This window comes from Astatotilapia calliptera, chromosome 22 (genome assembly GCF_900246225.1).
Source record: "Astatotilapia calliptera chromosome 22, fAstCal1.2, whole genome shotgun sequence".
In the NCBI taxonomy this organism is placed as follows: domain Eukaryota; kingdom Metazoa; phylum Chordata; class Actinopteri; order Cichliformes; family Cichlidae; genus Astatotilapia; species Astatotilapia calliptera.
Genome location: NC_039322.1, coordinates 2,911,055 through 2,928,495, shown reverse-complemented (window position 1 = coordinate 2,928,495; position 17,441 = coordinate 2,911,055). Strand labels below are relative to the sequence as shown.

The 17,441-nt window shown below is 40.6% G+C and overlaps 1 gene segment (V, D, J or C); it reads left to right on the top strand.

Annotated features, from left to right (window-relative positions):
- The first annotated feature begins 1,711 nt into the window (after positions 1 to 1,711).
- LOC113015150 (Ig kappa chain V region 2717-like) lies at positions 1,712 to 17,141 on the top strand. The segment is given in 5 exon segments: positions 1,712 to 1,730; positions 2,503 to 2,806; positions 14,660 to 14,697; positions 15,682 to 15,761; positions 16,495 to 17,141. Coding segments are annotated over 5 exon segments (486 nt in total).
- Positions 17,142 to 17,441: the final 300 nt, after the last annotated feature.

The window sequence follows — 17,441 nt, the reverse complement described above, 5'->3', positions numbered from 1 at the left end:
GGGCCATAGTAGTTCTTTGTGTCCGGGGATGGGCGTCCAGGTACACACCGGCTCACTCCTTGGTGGCTGCTTATCGGGGCCTGGAGCCTGGGGCTCGCTCAGGCCACTTTGGAGGTGGGGTGCCCCCGGCCTCTCGGCCTGGGGCTCGGTCACTCATGCACAGCTGGCTGCCGGCGGAGCTCACGGGCGCGTCACTGCAACCCCCCCTGGCTTCTGCTCCGCGGCTGCTGAGTGAGCCCTCATCTGGGACTCTCCTCAGCTCTTTCTGGGACAGTGGCGCGGCTGCCCCTCTGTTGGTCTTCCTTGGTCTCTTGTGTTCTGGGGGCCTCTGGATGTCTGGAGTTTTGATCTCCTCCATACCTGCTTCATGCCCTGGAGGACGGGGCTGTGCCCCCCCCCCACACCCTCTAACAGATCATTACATGAAGGAACCTTTTAAAAAACAAGCGTGTCCATGCTCACAGGTGTACACACGGGTGATCACACCCACAAACTACACCCTTTTTGGCTCCTACCTCAAAGCACACTGTGTTCTGTTGATCTTATGTGCTGCACAATAATGTTTAATATTTAGTATTTACTGTCATATTCCCATATATCATTGTGATGTTGTTTATTCTATTACTCTCGTTTTCTTCTGCTTGTTTTCTTTTTCTTTCTCAACAGGTGAAATTAAAAAAGTATCTACAGTTATCTATTGTTAGCTAGTTTATTGTGATGGTGTTGTTTTTATTATGTTGCTCTTTGTTGTTTGTTTACTCTTCTGGTTTTTTATCTCTATACAGGTGATCCAGGTGTTTGGTTTGTTTTTCTGTTTTTTTTCTTCCCCCCTTTTTCGCCATCTCTTTTTTTCTAAAAAAAAGTCGCTAAAAAAGACGTGAAAGCGCGTATCGCTTTAACTCTCAAAAAGCAGCGGGTACTGTAACGCAGTCAGTTCTTCTTTTACTCTTTTACTCTTATGCTGTTTTGTGGATCACAAGGTTTAAAACTACTTATAAACACACACACAAAGTAACTCCACCAGAGCGCCTATTTCGGGTCACTTTTGCCGGTCCAAGCCCGGGTAAAAGAGCAGGGTTGGAATTGTGACATTAAAAAAAACAATAATTGCTAAAAGAAATTTAATTTGTAGTTCTAAATAAACTCTAAATGGATTTAGGACATTTTTTACTCACTTTATGTCTCTTCCACGATGTTATTTCTCTCTCCAACAACGTAGGTTACAATTAGATTAGCATGACCAATTATGCAAATTAGGCGATGACGTCATTTAGCGACTTCGAGCGACTTTTAGGACAACCAATAGCGATTTTCCTTACTGAGGAGTTGGCAACACTGCATGTCTGGGCCTAAACTTCGCTGCAGTTCCATAAATCAAACGATCACTGTGGCATCACTGAGAGTTGAAAAACCGTCTAAAGTCTTTCATCTGTAATGAAATGATCAGCATTCTTCTTTACCAGCTGTAAGAATTGAGTTTATCATCCAGGCATCCATGAAAACGGAATTTATGACATTTAACAGAGTTAGAAGTTAGCAGGAAGTTAGCTCGCTAGCTTCCATTTAAATACAAGATATCATGTCCTGACTGAGGGATTTTGGAAACAAATTTAAACATACAGCTGTACACTTCCGACATAAATGAAGACAGAAAACTAAACAGCAGTGACGTTTGTAGGGTTACTGAAGTTTGGCTAGCTGGTATATAACGATGTGCTACGTGATCGCTAGCAACACAACTATGTTAACATAATATAAACACGCTAACTTTTTTCCACTCGATAAAAGTTAACGTGAGGATTCTAGGTGGTCAGGAACAAATGTAATCGCATGGCAGGATGCTGTAAACGGACCAAACTTCAGCCAGGAGAACAACTGAGATAATCCACCCACAATACGAGGTTAGTCATTCATATACTGCTGCATGGGCTGGGCTGTAGTTACATCCTAAGGTTTTAAAAACTGAGCTTAAATAAATGATTAGCGGTAATAAAAGCCGAGGGAGGTCAACAGGGATCACTGACTGTTTTAGGAGCTTTTTGAGATTAAATAGAAGAAAATACAAAACATTAAATATGTTAACGACACAAAAGCCATATTAAACGCAGACTACTTTAGACCCGGAAGTAGGATTCGTCACGTCATCACTTAAAGACCGGATAACGAATTACAGTAGTCCAGAGTCAGTCAGATGATTTCCATAGAGAGACACTTTGCATCAGCAGCACCATGCTCCAGTGCTCTGGGAGAGTTTATAGTCCTGAGAGTTGAACACTGGATGACTGACAGCTGTCCTTCATCACAACAGAAGCCACAGAAATCCTCCTCATCAAAAACATGACTTTGATCTGCGTCCTCATCTGGACTCTCCTCTGCTGCTGCTTCACAGGTAAAGTCCAGAGAATCAAACTCCTCTCCTCTATCAACATCTGTCCCTCTGAAATGAAGCCCACAAAACCATGAAGCTGCTTTATGTTTTTGTCTCTGTGTCCTCAGAGTCCAGAGGACAGATCACAGTGACTCAGCCTGGAGCAGTGAGCTCTGCTGTGGGAGGAACTGTGAGCATCAAGTGTACGACCAGTCAGAATGTTTATAACAACAACCATTTAGCCTGGTACCAACAGAAAGATGGAGGAGTTCCTAAACGTCTCATTTACTACACTAGCACTCGACAATCAGGGATTCCAGCTCGTTTTACAGGCAGTGGATCAAACTCTGACTTCACTCTGACCATCAGTGGAGTCCAGGCTGAAGATGCAGCAGTTTATTACTGTCAGAGTCAGCACTATCCTAACAGTCTGTGGGTGTGCACACAGTAAAAAACAGTCGTACAAAAACCTCCCTCAGTCAGACTGAACAGAAACTGAAGTGACTGCTGCAGCTGGAAGATACTGCAGAGACTGATACAGTTCACTGAGGACACACACACACACACACACACACACACACACACACACACACACACACACACACACACACACACACAGCTTTCACAAAAAGCAATGATATCCAAATCATATAATCATATCAAGTACATTTTTATTTTTTATTTTGATAAAGCCAAAATAATTAAAGTCTTGTAAAAACAATGAGTTTCCAAACACTTTACAGATGGCTGGTCCCCTAATCAAATAGCAATAATGCTAATACTGACATAAAAAATATTAATTAAAAGTCAGAAAATAGTATTGTGTATTCAGTCTGAAAATGTAGAAATTGCAACATTACTTCATTGTTTACTTTGATGCTGTTTGTTAATTGTATCTAACTACTGGTATGACCTTTTTGACAACACAAAATAAGCCAAAAAATTATCTTATTTAATATTTGCTTCATTCATTAATAAGCAGTGAAAAATCAAGGGAGAAATTAGAGACTTAGAAGGTAAATAGTGCAGTGTTCGGGTGACTATTCAAAGAAAGTAATGTATTACACATGTTCAAAAGTAATGCAGAGAATTACTTAAATACTTGACAGAAAATGTACTTAGTTACACTACTTATGACATTGCTTCATTATTACTCTGACATGCACTGACACTAAATTACCAGTTAATAATATAAATGTAAAGGCTAAAACCACAAAGCAAAGATGAAAAGATGCCAAAGAGGCTTCACCTCCTTGGGCTGCGATCACCACAGTGATACATTTTCAAGAAAGGTAACAATTAATGCATATATGTATATGTTTCTATAATTATTTGTATTCATAACTACCACAGCATGAGTCATCACACACTCTCTGAAAGTAAATGATGGAAGAACCTTTTAAACGCAAATTGATAAAACATTGTGGAGATTTGGATACTTAAGTAAATATACATGTTCCTGTTTTGGAATATCTTTAATTACTAAATTAAACTTAAATTATAAAAAGACAAAGGAAAAAAAGCAGGATGAACATGTCACATGACACAGGATGATACAATGAAGAAAGATGACTGAAACCTTTGCTTCAGCATGCAGCCAGGTTCACCACAATGATGTTCTGCTCTGATGGAGAAACTCTGAAACCAGCAGCACTGACCTTCTTCCATCTGTTCTCCGTGTTAAAGAAATGATCCTCTAATGTTTGGATGTTCATCATCTCAATAACTCTTCTTCTCTTTTCATGTTTTCAGGTTCATCAGCAGAAATTGTCCTGACTCAGACTCCTAAAGCTCAGTCTGTTGTTCCAGGACAGACTGTCTCTATCAGATGTAAATCCAGTACATCTATAGGTGATGACATTGACTGGTACCTTCAGAAATCTGGAAAAGCTCCTAAACTCCTGATCTATGATACTACAGCTCGTCAGTCTGGAGTTCCAGATCGTTTTCGGGCAACAGCAGTTCAGACTGACTTCACTCTGATCATCAGTGGAGTTCAAACTGAAGATGCAGGAGTTTATTACTGTCAGCAGTGTAGCAGCTGGCCGCTCACACAGTGATACAACGCTGTACAAAAACCTCAAACAGCTGAAGAGGAACTGATCAACAGCTGTAGTTACACAATACACCATAAAATATACAATTTTAATTTTGGCAATATAGCAATCTGAACAGATTCAAAAACAAAAACAACATTGAAATAATTTCATTTCAGATTTTAATTATTTGTTTTTTTCATATATTTTACATTTTGTCACGGTCTGGCTGGCAGACCGTGGGGAGATGGGGAAATAGGACCCAAACGCCGGACTCTTCAGTGCAACAGTGTTTATTTACAAGGTGGTGAAGTAAACAACAATAAATCCCCAGTTTCCCAGACTCCCATGTAGTGTCTTCTTCCCATAAGTCCCCGTGTAGTGCTCTCTGCCCCAGTGTCCCTGCACTCCCCGTGCTCACTGCTCCTTCTCGTCCCACACTCCTCCTGAGGGGAAAACAATAGAGGCAGCCGTTAACACTTATCCCAGCAGGCATACACTCACACTTGACTTGTTTGAAGACTGGCGTGTAGTCAAACGCAATAATCCAGCGTCGGTGGAAGCTCCATCGCTCATCTAAATAACTCCCCCGACGAGCCCAGATGAGGAGCAGGTGTGCGGCCAGGACTTCGGGTGTGGCCAGCCCTCAAGTTAGACCACGCCCCCAGGGCTGAAGGTGCCTGTAACTTGGCCACAGCAGAAAGGCAAAACACACACACACATACCTGCCTACATACAGATGTGCATAGGGGCAGTGCAGACAACACACCAAATAATAATAATAATAACAACAATAACAATAATAGTCACAGTCCCCACTGCCCACGGACCCCGAGTCCCCAGAGCCGGGTCCGTGACACATTTGGTATATTAAACCAAAGTGAACTGACTTTCATTTCATCTCTTTCAAACATTTTTTTTATCAAATACGTTTTTAAAACATTCCAATACTTTTACCTGCTCTGTGATAGTTCTTTTAAAAAGCAATTTGTTTTTTAATTTAAGTTATGTTTTCATCAGTTTATTCAGTACTTTTTGACTGACAGGCCTCAGTCTGTCAGGATTGGCATCAGGACTTCAGCCAGCATTACCACAAACGCTGGAGTTTCACAGCCCCATCCTCTACACCCTGTACAGTCACGACTGTGTCGCCTCCAACAAAGACAACATCATATTGAAGTTTGTGGACGACACTGCAGTGACCAGTCGGATTACTGGAGGGGACAAAGCGGCTAACATTAGAGAGGTGGCCAGTCTGGTGTCATGGTGTGAGGAAAACAACCTCACCCTCAACACTGATAAAACAAAGGAGATGATAGTGGACAGAGAAATGCTATTTCTTCTGCACACATGACAATAGACATTTTGAATCTTGAATCTTAATGATTCTGTACGGAGTCAAATATAAAGCATTTTCTAAAAGACATAAGTGAATCATCACTGGCCTTTGACCTTAACTATGGTCACTCCCAGTGAAAAGCTAAACATCTTCACCTGTGCCACCATGAAATCAGCCTGCTGTCTTTTTGTCAGTGCCTTCGTCTCCTAACCATATATTATAGCAGATCTTCCTTCTGTCACAAATCATCCCTGACACTTGTCTCCACCCACTCCACCCTGCCTACATTCTCTTCTTCATCTGCTGTGTGCACTGTCCATTGCTTTGGATGGCACAGGACACAGGACTGTAGCCTTGTATCCTCACTGTCGGATGTCAGCACCCATTGTAGAGAAAGAGAGAGAGAAACTGTTCAGTGTTTCACTTCCATCTCAAAGCTCAGCAACCATGGCAACAGATTGCCAAACCCCATCAAACTTGTAAGGAGACATTGTATTTATTTCACATATTTCTGTTTAAACGATTAATTAAAAATATCAGATAAAAGAAGCAGAAATGTCTAAAATGATTTAAAAAAGAATTGGATCCAAATTTCAAAGACAGGAGGCCGTGGTGGAGGTGGCAGAGATTTCCATTAGGAGTGTCCAGGATGGATAAGATTCTAAATGAGAACATCAAAGATTGGAATGATTACACTTAAGAGAGCTGAGGTGATATGAAGCTTCTAGGCAGGAGGAAAAGAGGAAGATCTCAGAGTTAGTTCATGGACGTAGAAGATGACCACTGTGGTGACCCATAAAGGGAGCAGTGGACATCAGATAAACATGCAGATCGGGTCTATGTTGGGTCCATCGCTCCAACCCTGACCCAACCTGGATGTCAGTGTGACGTTCAACATTTAAACTTTGGACTGGGTCATTGTTGGACGTCATTTGCACGTCTACGACAGGTGCAGGAAAATTACATGATTAATAAATATAATATTTTTATTTACAAACATCATCATTATTGTTATCAACATGATACATATTAATACAAATTTTTTATAAGCAAACACAATTTACAGCAAACAGAAGGGAAAGCCCTTGTTGGCCAGACATGTGAGCGTGGCATTCCCCTGCTCCAGCTCCTTACTCGAGGGCGGCAGCACCGTCAGGGTGGGACGGACATCACCTAGGAGACTAGTAGTTAGATTAGTAATATCACTTTTGGGTCACTTCAAGGTTCACATGTGGGGAAGCATTCAGGTTTAACTCTATTGCACAAAGTCAGGCATCGTTAGAAAGTTGGTGACACCCAGAGGGGGAGAATTCAACAGGTCTTTTGTTAATCAGGTCTTTGAGGATGGGGAGAAGAGGCAAGGAGCAGTCTCTATGTGACACTGAAAGAGGAGACACGGTTGTAAACTCTCTCCCTCTCTTGGAGGGGTCAAGGGTGTGACAACAGCTGTGGAAATGCCTTCTGTTTGACTGTATTTAAAGAGGGCTGCTATTCATCTTTAGAGACACGTATCAGTGCCCCACTGAATGTCCTCTCTCCCTCAACTGCTTGGGAATTAAAAAGGTGTTGGCTCATCGTGTCTGCAGACTCTGTTGATTATATTTCCATGACATTTTTTGGGTTGTTTTTCTTGGGCTCCGGTGTTTGCTGTGCTCTTTTGTTTTCTGTTCCGAGCCCTCCGTCCTGGGCCCCCGCCGCCCGCCCTGGGTCGTTTTCTGTTTGGTTTTGTTTTTCTGTGTTTGGGCTGTCTGGTGCCAGCCCTTAAGGGGGGGGGGGGGGGTGATGTCATGGTCCTGGGCCATGTGGGCCCAGTATTCTTAGTTCCTTGTATTTTTGTATTTCGTTCCTTATTTAGGCCATGTTTCCTGAGTTGCCCTGTTGTGTTGTTCCCTAAGTGTTTTCCCTTCGTGACTCTTACCCCCTGTGTGCCCCTCTGTGTATTTATGAGCCCTCGTCTCTCTTTGTGTTTTATTCTATGTTTTCCCCAGCCCGTTATGTCTGTGTTCTCCCCGTGCTCTCTCTCCTCCTGTCTGAACCTCTGTACTTCCTGTTTTACTTTGCCCGTCTCCCGTTAGTGTTGTGTTCACTCCTGCCGTGTCTTGTTATGATTATCAGTGTCACCTGTGTTCCCCGTGTGCTCTCACTTCCCTCGTTAACTCTCTGTGTATTTATGTCTGTGTCTCCCTCAGTTCTGTGTCGCGTTCTTCCTCATGCAGCGGGGATTTCCCTGTGTCTCTCTCTCCGAGTGTTAGTTTACTTTTCCCAGTTTAGTTTTGTATTTCCTATGTTCTGCCTCTTCAGCAATAAAGCTGCCTTTTGAGTTCATCCCCTGAGTCTGTGAGTTTTGCGACTGGGTCCTCATCCTGCCTGCCACACAGCCGAGCCATGACAGGATTGGATTTATATAACGCTTTTCAAGGCACCCAAAGCGCTTTACAGTTCCACTATTCATTCACTCTCACATTCACACACTGGTGGAGGCAGCTACAGTTGTAGCCACAGCTGCCCCGGGACAGACTGACAGAAGCCAGGCTGCCATAACGCAACACCAGTAGGCAGTAGGGTAAATTTATTATATTACATTATATCCTCTTTCACTTTAGAGCCACAACAGGACCCACTAGAACATGGGAACAAGTAAAAGTGAAATATAAGAATATTCTACAGAATGGTAATATTTATCACTTATATTGATTTTAGTCTCTTGAAAAGAGACCCTGAAATAATCTGTTTGTATATAACAGCAACCAAGAAAAGTGCAGAGCAAAAAAAGACAGGTGGTGGTCCTGCACCCCCTCGTCAACAAGTTGGTTAAGTAAATAATACCCTCACGGGAAAATCGATATCTCTCTATGAGCACACTGTTGCGCTGAGCTAAAGGATCCTGTCTATCCCGCAATATACGCTGAATTCTGAAAACTCTCCTTATCAATCTTGCACCTTCCACAATGGGTGGCTTGCGTATACGGACAGGACATGGCTGCGACAGACTTCCCAAATCCACCTTTGCTTTTATAGCCGTGGTCTCTCATCTTGATTACACGAAGTAATTTACTATTACTACTCTAACATATGAATTACATCTGAAATAATCAAATACATGAAATAGAATGATTAATAGTACATTTCCCTTTTTTTAGGAAATGACCTGTATGTATCTGTATGGAATCAATAAAAGAATCAAATACTGCATTATCTTTAGTTACATTGATAATATTTATTTATGGTGAAACAGTGGAAAAATATCGCTGTTGCTTTCGTATAAATGAAGCGGACATACCTGAGTGGCCGCGATCTAATCCTGTTTACATAAAGTAAACCTGCTCCCGAGCAGGTTTACGCTTACGGATCTGTTGCTATGACAGCAAGTCCCGGATGAGCTTCGGAGAACCGAACGATCCAAGATCACGTGAAATCGTCAACAATCAAATCCAGCTAACTTACTTAGCGAGGTACGAAGAACAGGCCCCTGTACTACTGTGTGTGTGTGTGTGTGTGTGTGTGTGTGTGTGTGTGTGTGTGTGTGTGTGTGTGTGTGTGTGTGTGTCCTCAGTGAACTGTATCAGTCTCTGCAGTATCTTCCAGCTGCAGCAGTCACTTCAGTTTCTGTTCAGTCTGACTGAGGGAGGTTTTTGTACGACTGTTTTTTACTGTGTGCACACCCACAGACTGTTAGGATAGTGCTGACTCTGACAGTAATAAACTGCTGCATCTTCAGCCTGGACTCCACTGATGGTCAGAGTGAAGTCAGAGTTTGATCCACTGCCTGTAAAACGAGCTGGAATCCCTGATGCTCGAGTGCTAGCAAGGTAAATGAGCAGTTTAGGAACTCCTCCATCTTTCTGTTGGTACCAGGCTAAATTGTTGTTGTTATGAACATTCTGACTGGTCGTACACTTGATGTTCACAGATCCTCCCACAGCAGAGCTCACTGCTCCAGGCTGAGTCACTGTGATCTGTCCTCTGGACTCTGAGGACACAGAGACAAAAACATAAAGCAGCTTCATGGTTTTGTGGGCTTCATTTCAGAGGGACAGATGTTGATAGAGGAGAGGAGTTTGATTCTCTGGACTTTACCTGTGAAGCAGCAGCAGAGGAGAGTCCAGATGAGGACGCAGATCAAAGTCATGTTTTTGATGAGGAGGATTTCTGTGGCTTCTGTTGTGATGAAGGACAGCTGTCAGTCATCCAGTGTTCAACTCTCAGGACTATAAACTCTCCCAGAGCACTGGAGCATGGTGCTGCTGATGCAAAGTGCCTCTCTATGGAAATCATCTGACTGACAGAAACAGGTAAGTTAGAATAGAAAGCCTTTTTTTGTCACTATAAAGTTGTACAAAGAGATACAGAGAAAATGAGACAAAGACACAAAGTTGCAGGGGGAGAAGTGCCAGAAAAACATTATATTAGATTAAGATTTCAAACATGACAAAATGCTGATCTTACAGCAGCAAAAGGTTTGTATCTCTACAGTTTAAACATTTCTTATGCACAGAGTGGATAGTCATATTTACTATATCAGTCGACTCTTCATTCTATCAGACACAGTTTTCACAGCTCGTACATTTTCTTTTTACACATATATGTAAGCATTGAGCCAAATTTAATGACGCCAACATATTAAATGAACAATAGTTGTCTCTTGTATATAATACATCTATATATACACTGTCACACTGTCATACTTGTCTTTGAGTGAAGAAATGAATGACCAACAAGACATTTTTCCTCCTTCATTTCTGTCACACAAAGCTGTATGAAACGTTTCTCGCGGTTAGTATCATGGTTGCTAGGCAACCTGAACAGCGCGACGCAGGCTAGACCGTCCCATTTCACAAGCCTCTCACTTCCGCACTTCTCATACTCATAGTACGCACCGTAGTGCGCGTAGTTCAAGCGTGCAGACCCTGAATTGGGACACAGCCACGGGCTTTACACAGAGACCTGACTGAACTGGAACAGAGGGAGCATGGGAACCAAACCTAGGAACTAGAAATCACAGCAAAAGACATAACCACAATAACCTAAAGCATAAGATAATAATAATTAACACAAAGCACTGGGTCACATGACCCAGGACCATGACACTTATAGCACTAGAATTAAACAATAAGGGAAGGATTCTGGATCAGCATCATGATGAAAACTTGTGGCCGTAGTATGTACAGTATTCTGGAGAAGGTATAAAATGTCACCGTATATGTGTGTGTGTGTGTGTGTGTGTGTGTGTGTGTGTGTGTGTGTGTGTGTGTGTGTGTGTGTGTGTGTGTGTGTGTTTTATGTGTATGGATTTTTTAAATTATTACGCATCATATATTACTGTCTATTAAACCTGATTTTTTCATCCCCATGATAGAACAGAGAAAACCCAACTCAGGAGTGGTCCAAACATTTATAATTCTTTATTCAATCATCTTCCGGAAGAGAGAGACCCCACACAGCCCAAAAGCCAGTTGCAAAATCTCTAGAAGCCAAAAATGTGTCTCATATAGGTGATATTTTGGTCCTTTCCACGTCACACATAGTTTTGATAAAAACATCTCCTTCTGTGTTACTAGTTCCGCTTTTTCTGTCTGGTTTCCTGTATTTTATTAATATGCCTCTGCAGCTCTGCACTAAACTTCCTGTTTCGTAACTTCCCCTTACTGAAGCCTCGGTTGCTAAGGCGACCTGTCACCCTCTGACCTAATTCTCTCTCACAGCTGGCCTTGCTTTATAAAAGACTTTATTAAAAAGTACAAAAAACAATATAATCAGAAAATAAGCACTAATAACATATATTTATTCTGCAATGTGCCCAAACTTGTCTTGTAAGGACATGAGGAGGAAACAGTGACAAGGGAGCTGTGTGAGGTTATTAAAGGCAATGGATCCCTCAGCAGCTGGATTAAAAAGAGCACAGGTAACAATAACGCCTGTACCAGTTGTTGTATAGCAGAGGTGCTCAAGTTATGCGAATAACAGCCATAATCCTCGAGTCCTGTTTAAAAATTTTAATTCAGTGGTTAATCCCTGTTCGGATGTTTCAATGGGTGCCTCCCCGGCCCTCTGCGAAAAATTTCTAAATTATTTTATAGATAAAATCTCATTGTTAAGGCCCACACATTCTTTGGTAGTAAATCAAGCCCCAGCTTCTGAATGTTCAACGGTTTTCCAACAGTTCGAACCTGTGTCATTTTTGACTTTAAAGGAAATAATTAATAATCTGAGAAGCTCAAACTCTTTGCACGACATTATTCCCTCTCGTATCATTAAGGATGCATTGAATACAATCGGGTCTTGTATTTTATTTCTAATGAACTTCTCACTGTCATCTGGCTATGTTCCGACTGTCTTTAAACATGCAGTCGTGCAACCTGTCATCAAGAAAAGTTCCCTTGATCGTAACATTCTAGCTAATTACAGGCCGATTTCTAAACTTCCTTTTATGTCAAAAGTCTTAGAGAAAATAGTGCTTCGGCAACTACAGACCTATTTAGAGAGCAACGGTATAAGTGATAAATTTCAGTCTGGATTTAGACCGCGTCACAGCACCGAAACTGCCCTACTAAGAGTCTTTAATGACCTTCTCTTAATTGCTGACTCTGGGCGCTCTGCGGTCTTAGTACTATTGGATTTGACCTCAGCCTTTGATACGGTTGATCATGATATCCTTTTGGCAAGATTGGAACAAGTAGTAGGCCTCAAAGGAAATGTTTTATCTTGGTTTAAATCATATTTTTCTGAGAGGTCGTTCTCCGTCTCGATGGGAAAATATTCCTCTTCTTCTGCCCGTTTCCGCTGTGGTGTGCCCCAGGGCTCGGTACTGGGTCCTGTGTTGTTTTCTCTGTATATGTTGCCCTTGAGCTCCATTTTTGAAAAACACAATGTCTCTTTTCACTGTTACGCTGATGATATTCAAATCTACCTTCACCTGACTGGGGATGCTTTATCCTCACCACATCCTCTGTTTGATTGTCTGAGTGATGTCAAGGACTGGTTATCACGTAACTTTCTTACTTTAAATGGAAAGAAGACAGAAATTATTATTTTTGACCAAAATATGCCTCTGGGACAATTGACTGACACATTTGGGCCTGTTGCTAACCACCTTACTGATACTGCCAGGAATCTTGGAGTTTTCATGGATAGTTCCTTCAAACTTGACAAACAGGTCTCTACTGTGGTAAAAACTAGCTTTCATCAACTACGCCTAATCTCTAAGGCTAAACCCTACATACCACACAAAGATATGGAGAAACTCATTCATGCTTTCATTACGTCAAGACTGGACTATTGTAATTCTCTCTACTTGGGTCTACAATCTTCTCTTCTGCAGCATCTGCAGCTGGTCCAGAATGCCGCAGCATGTCTCTTGACCGGCACTAGAAAGTTTGACTCTATCACCCCTGTTCTGAAAAATCTACACTGGCTTCCCATCAAATATCGAATTGATTTTAAAATTCTATTGTTTACTTATAAAATTTTAAACAATATGGCACCTGACTACTTAGCTGATCTCCTCTGTCTTTACAGCCCTCAGAGAGCACTAAGATCATCGGGCCAACTGCTCTTGGTGCAACCTAGGTCTCGACTGAAGACCAGAGGAGACCGTGCCTTTGCCGTTGCTGCACCCAGGCCATGGAATACTCTCCCTCTTCATATTCGCGCATCAGATTCCATTCAGTCTTTTAAATCACGTTTAAAAACGTATTTGTTTGATCTGGCATTTAAGGCGAATTAGGGTAATTTACATCTGGCTCTGTATTTAGATTATGTAATTATCTTATATTTTATATATTTGTAATTTATATTTTATTGTGATTTTATTTGTACTGCGATTTTAATGGAAAGCACTTTGGTGTACTTCGGTCTTAAAAATGTGCTATATAAATTAATTTTGATTGATTGATTGAAGTATAAAAACAATAATAAACACAATGCTTTGGTTCTATAACATTTTTCTGTCATTACTTTATTTTGGATTAGGTGCATGAGCTTTTAAGTATGGATAATTAAATAATAGATTAATGAAACACCAGAGTGTGCCCTGTTCTGAGATGTACAGCAAGTGGAGAGTGACTGATGAGATGAGGAGATGGAAGAGTGACTCACAGGCAGAGCCGAGTTCATTTCCCACAGTTTTGTTGTTTAATGCTTCCGAGCGCTGTCACCAATCTTTGCATTTTATTATCATCTCATAACACTTCTTTAATCAGCTACCATCTCTGCTGTGGACTTTTTACTGTCTACAGTCTCAAAGCAACACAGACCTCCATCACTATCTGCAGCAGGAGCAGCAGCAGCCCCTCAACAGCAACAGTGTTGTTGTTATTCAGCCTGGTTCTACGTGCCCCTTTTGAACTTTGAGCACCCGTCCCTTCCAGCATCTCTGCACGGCCCTGCTCAGAATCATTCATCTGTTTTAGGTTGACATTTTATATGTTTTGTAGAATAACAGGACAAACTGTGAGACTAGAAAGACCTGAGTTTCATGCTCTGTTTTGTGACGTAGTGTGTAATGCTCAGCAGTATTATCATTTTAACTGGTTCTGTGCGCGATCTGAAGACACTAAGTGTTTGTGAGAGAACATAAAACTGTTTTGATGCATTTGTCAGGTTTTACCTGATGAGTTTTAAGTTTTGTGATTGTAGCTTGAAAATTAATTTTAATGTTAGAGTTATGATAAAGAAGGTGGAAGCATTAAAGTGATGTATCTTAACAGTTGTAAAATGTAAATGACCAAATTGGATTATTGGAATATAGTTTTATTGTGTTTCGTTGTTTTTTATGTAAAAATTATAATATTAATATGTTATGAAATTATGATTTAAAGAATTCATATTGTTGAGTTTGTTTGTCTCAGAGTCAGAGAGCCGTGTCTCTCTACAGTCAGAGGTTGTTGTACGGCGGCTCAATGAGTTTGTATCACTGTGGTACACGTTCGGTGGAGGAACCAGACTGCAAGTTGGAAGTAAGTCAGCCGTAGAGCTTTTTTTTTTTAAATGTAATTTTCTTTTCTTCAATTTCATTTAATATGAAAGGCTAGGAAACTTTTTATGTAACTGATTAATTATTTTATTCATAAATTCTGTCCTAAGAAACAAAGTCAGCTTTGGAAATGAATATTCAGACACTCAGGACAATTTCCAATGAAAATCTGGGATGTTTCATATTATTCATTATTATTTCTAGTTCTGATGGTAAAGTTGTATTTTGAGGGCTTGTAGGTTTAGTTCAGTCACACAGAGTCAGAGAGCCGTGTCTCTCTACAGTCAGAGGTTTTTGTACGGCGCCTCAATGAGTTTGTATCACTGTGGTGGACTTTTGGTGGAGGAACCAGACTGCAAGTTGGAAGTAAGTCAGCCTTAGAGCTTTTTTTTTAAATGTAATTTTCTTTTCTTTAATTTCATTTAATATGAAAGGTTAGGAAACTTTTTGTGTAACTGATTAATTATTTTATTCATAAATTCTGTCCTAAGAAACAAAGTCAGCTTTGGAAATGAATATTCAGACACTCAGGACAATTTCCAATGAAAAAAGTTAAACTGCACAGAGTGAAGATAAAGATCTCTGGTGTTCTTATTATATCATATCATTTACAACAATGTAAGCAATGAAAAAACCACATTAGGTAAGTAGTGGTATTGAGTTTCTTATCCAGAACAAGCTGTTTATTATGAAGAACTGATGATGTTGAAGCTTAACATCTTTTAAAATTGTTGACACATCTTTGTTTTGTTTTGTTTTTTTTATTTCCAGTGTAGTTTGAACATATTTCAGCTCAAACTGTGTGATGATTCTCTCTGTGCTGATATGCATGAGAGGTTTCTGAAAGGGAAGTGAAACAATGTGTGAGTGAATGACTGGTGGAGCAGAAAAAACACCTGACAGAAACTTCTTAACGGAGAAAATCAAATTGTGGTTCCTGCCCTCTAACCTGATTGGTGTTTCCTAGGTGATGCCCGCCCCGCCCTGAAGGTGCTGGGTCCCTCCAACAAGGAGCTGGAGCAGGGGAAGGCTACAGTCATGTGTTTGGTCAGTAGAATTAAGCCACTTTCAATACATGAAGTAAAGCAAAGTTTATGTTAAAGAGTAAGTGCGAAGGGGAATTGAGAGACACTGCCATTACTAAGCAGGATATTAAAGACATTACATATATGCAAATTCATTGCATGCTGTGTAATGAAATGTTTCAGCATGTTGCAGTTTGTTGTATAAAACACTGAGCAGGTGGAGCAGAAAAGCGCTGTACAAGAATGAGTCTATTCTCGTGATCAGTGTTGGGGCAGGTATTTTAAGAAGTCATTTAATATACAGAGTTTTTTTGTTAAAAGTATTCAGTACGTTATTTTGGTGTTTTTTTTCTGTAAAATCACCTGAAACACAACATGTCATAACTGTCATTGAACAATATGAACTTGTAGGCTACAGTCTCTCACACCAACATAAATCCCTATCCTAATGACGACACACATATTTTCTTTCTCTTGGCATTTAGGTATATGAATACCTGTCAAGGGTCCTTGACATACAGGTCTCCGACTCGGAGGACAAAAATTAATGTCCTGTGTCTTATGAGGGCAGGATTGCTTTGCTATTTCTTTATACGATGCTTCGCAGTATTAGTTTTGCCTAACAACCTGTTTTTGACTCCTAAATTGTCATTAATGCAACCGCTCTACATAACAGTCAGTGTAACTGATTATAAATCTTTTATTCATGAACCTACACATTACGGTTTATTTACTAGTTGTATGTATTTTAACAGAGCAAGAGGTGGACCACACGTTTGAAGAGCTGCTGGTCTTTATAACTGGGGCTGACTTACTTCCACCACTGGGGTCCTGCAACATAGACTTTTATGATCAGGAGTTGCATACGAGGATCAATTTAAAGATCTTATGAACACTGCATTAAAAGCATTCCTGGGATTTGGAAAGCTGTAGCTGCATTTACATGAACTGATGCTGGAAAGCTGTGGTTGAAACCTGTGGCCTTTTGGGAGGAAGTTGTGTTATTCTAAGTGTTCTGAAATGGGATTGCTCCTGGGCTTCTTCAAAATTGTACATTTTAAAAGTGTTTAGTATAAAAGTTGTTTGTTTTTACAAATGTGACTGTATATAGTTGTATTTATAGTCCCGTTGAGACAGGTGGGGTATGCATGCAACAAGCCATGCACCAAAAAGTGATGCTCAGAAAATGCTTCAAGTATTGGAAGGAAAATAACAATTCATCTACAAATGTTCTTTTAAAAGGTTGTTGTGCAGTCATGTTTAAGTATTCGGTTATAATATACTGCATAGTTTCTTGTTGCTGCGTTGTGTTTGTGTTGTTGTTTTAAATGTGCAATAGCTGCCTAACAAACTTTGAACTGAAAGACGCTGACTTTTGTAAAATAAAAGTATTGTAATGTCAGTTCTCATGGTGTCTCTTTACCAATTAAAGTTGAGGCTCACCTGTTACTGTCAAATACTGGTATTGGGATCCACTGACGAGGGCTGTTCAGTACACAGGTAAGTGCTTAAGTCGAGGTAAATGGTTCAATAAATTTACCTTCATCTGTTCTCAAACTGAGAGCTCAAGATTCCAGCTCAACTCAATTTGTTCAACTGCTTTCAGGAACAAAGCAGTTTTAACTCCTAAGTTTAAAGTCAGAGTTGGTTAACTCTGAGATTGGCAGCTGACCTTTGACTATAACCTGTTTAAATATTAATA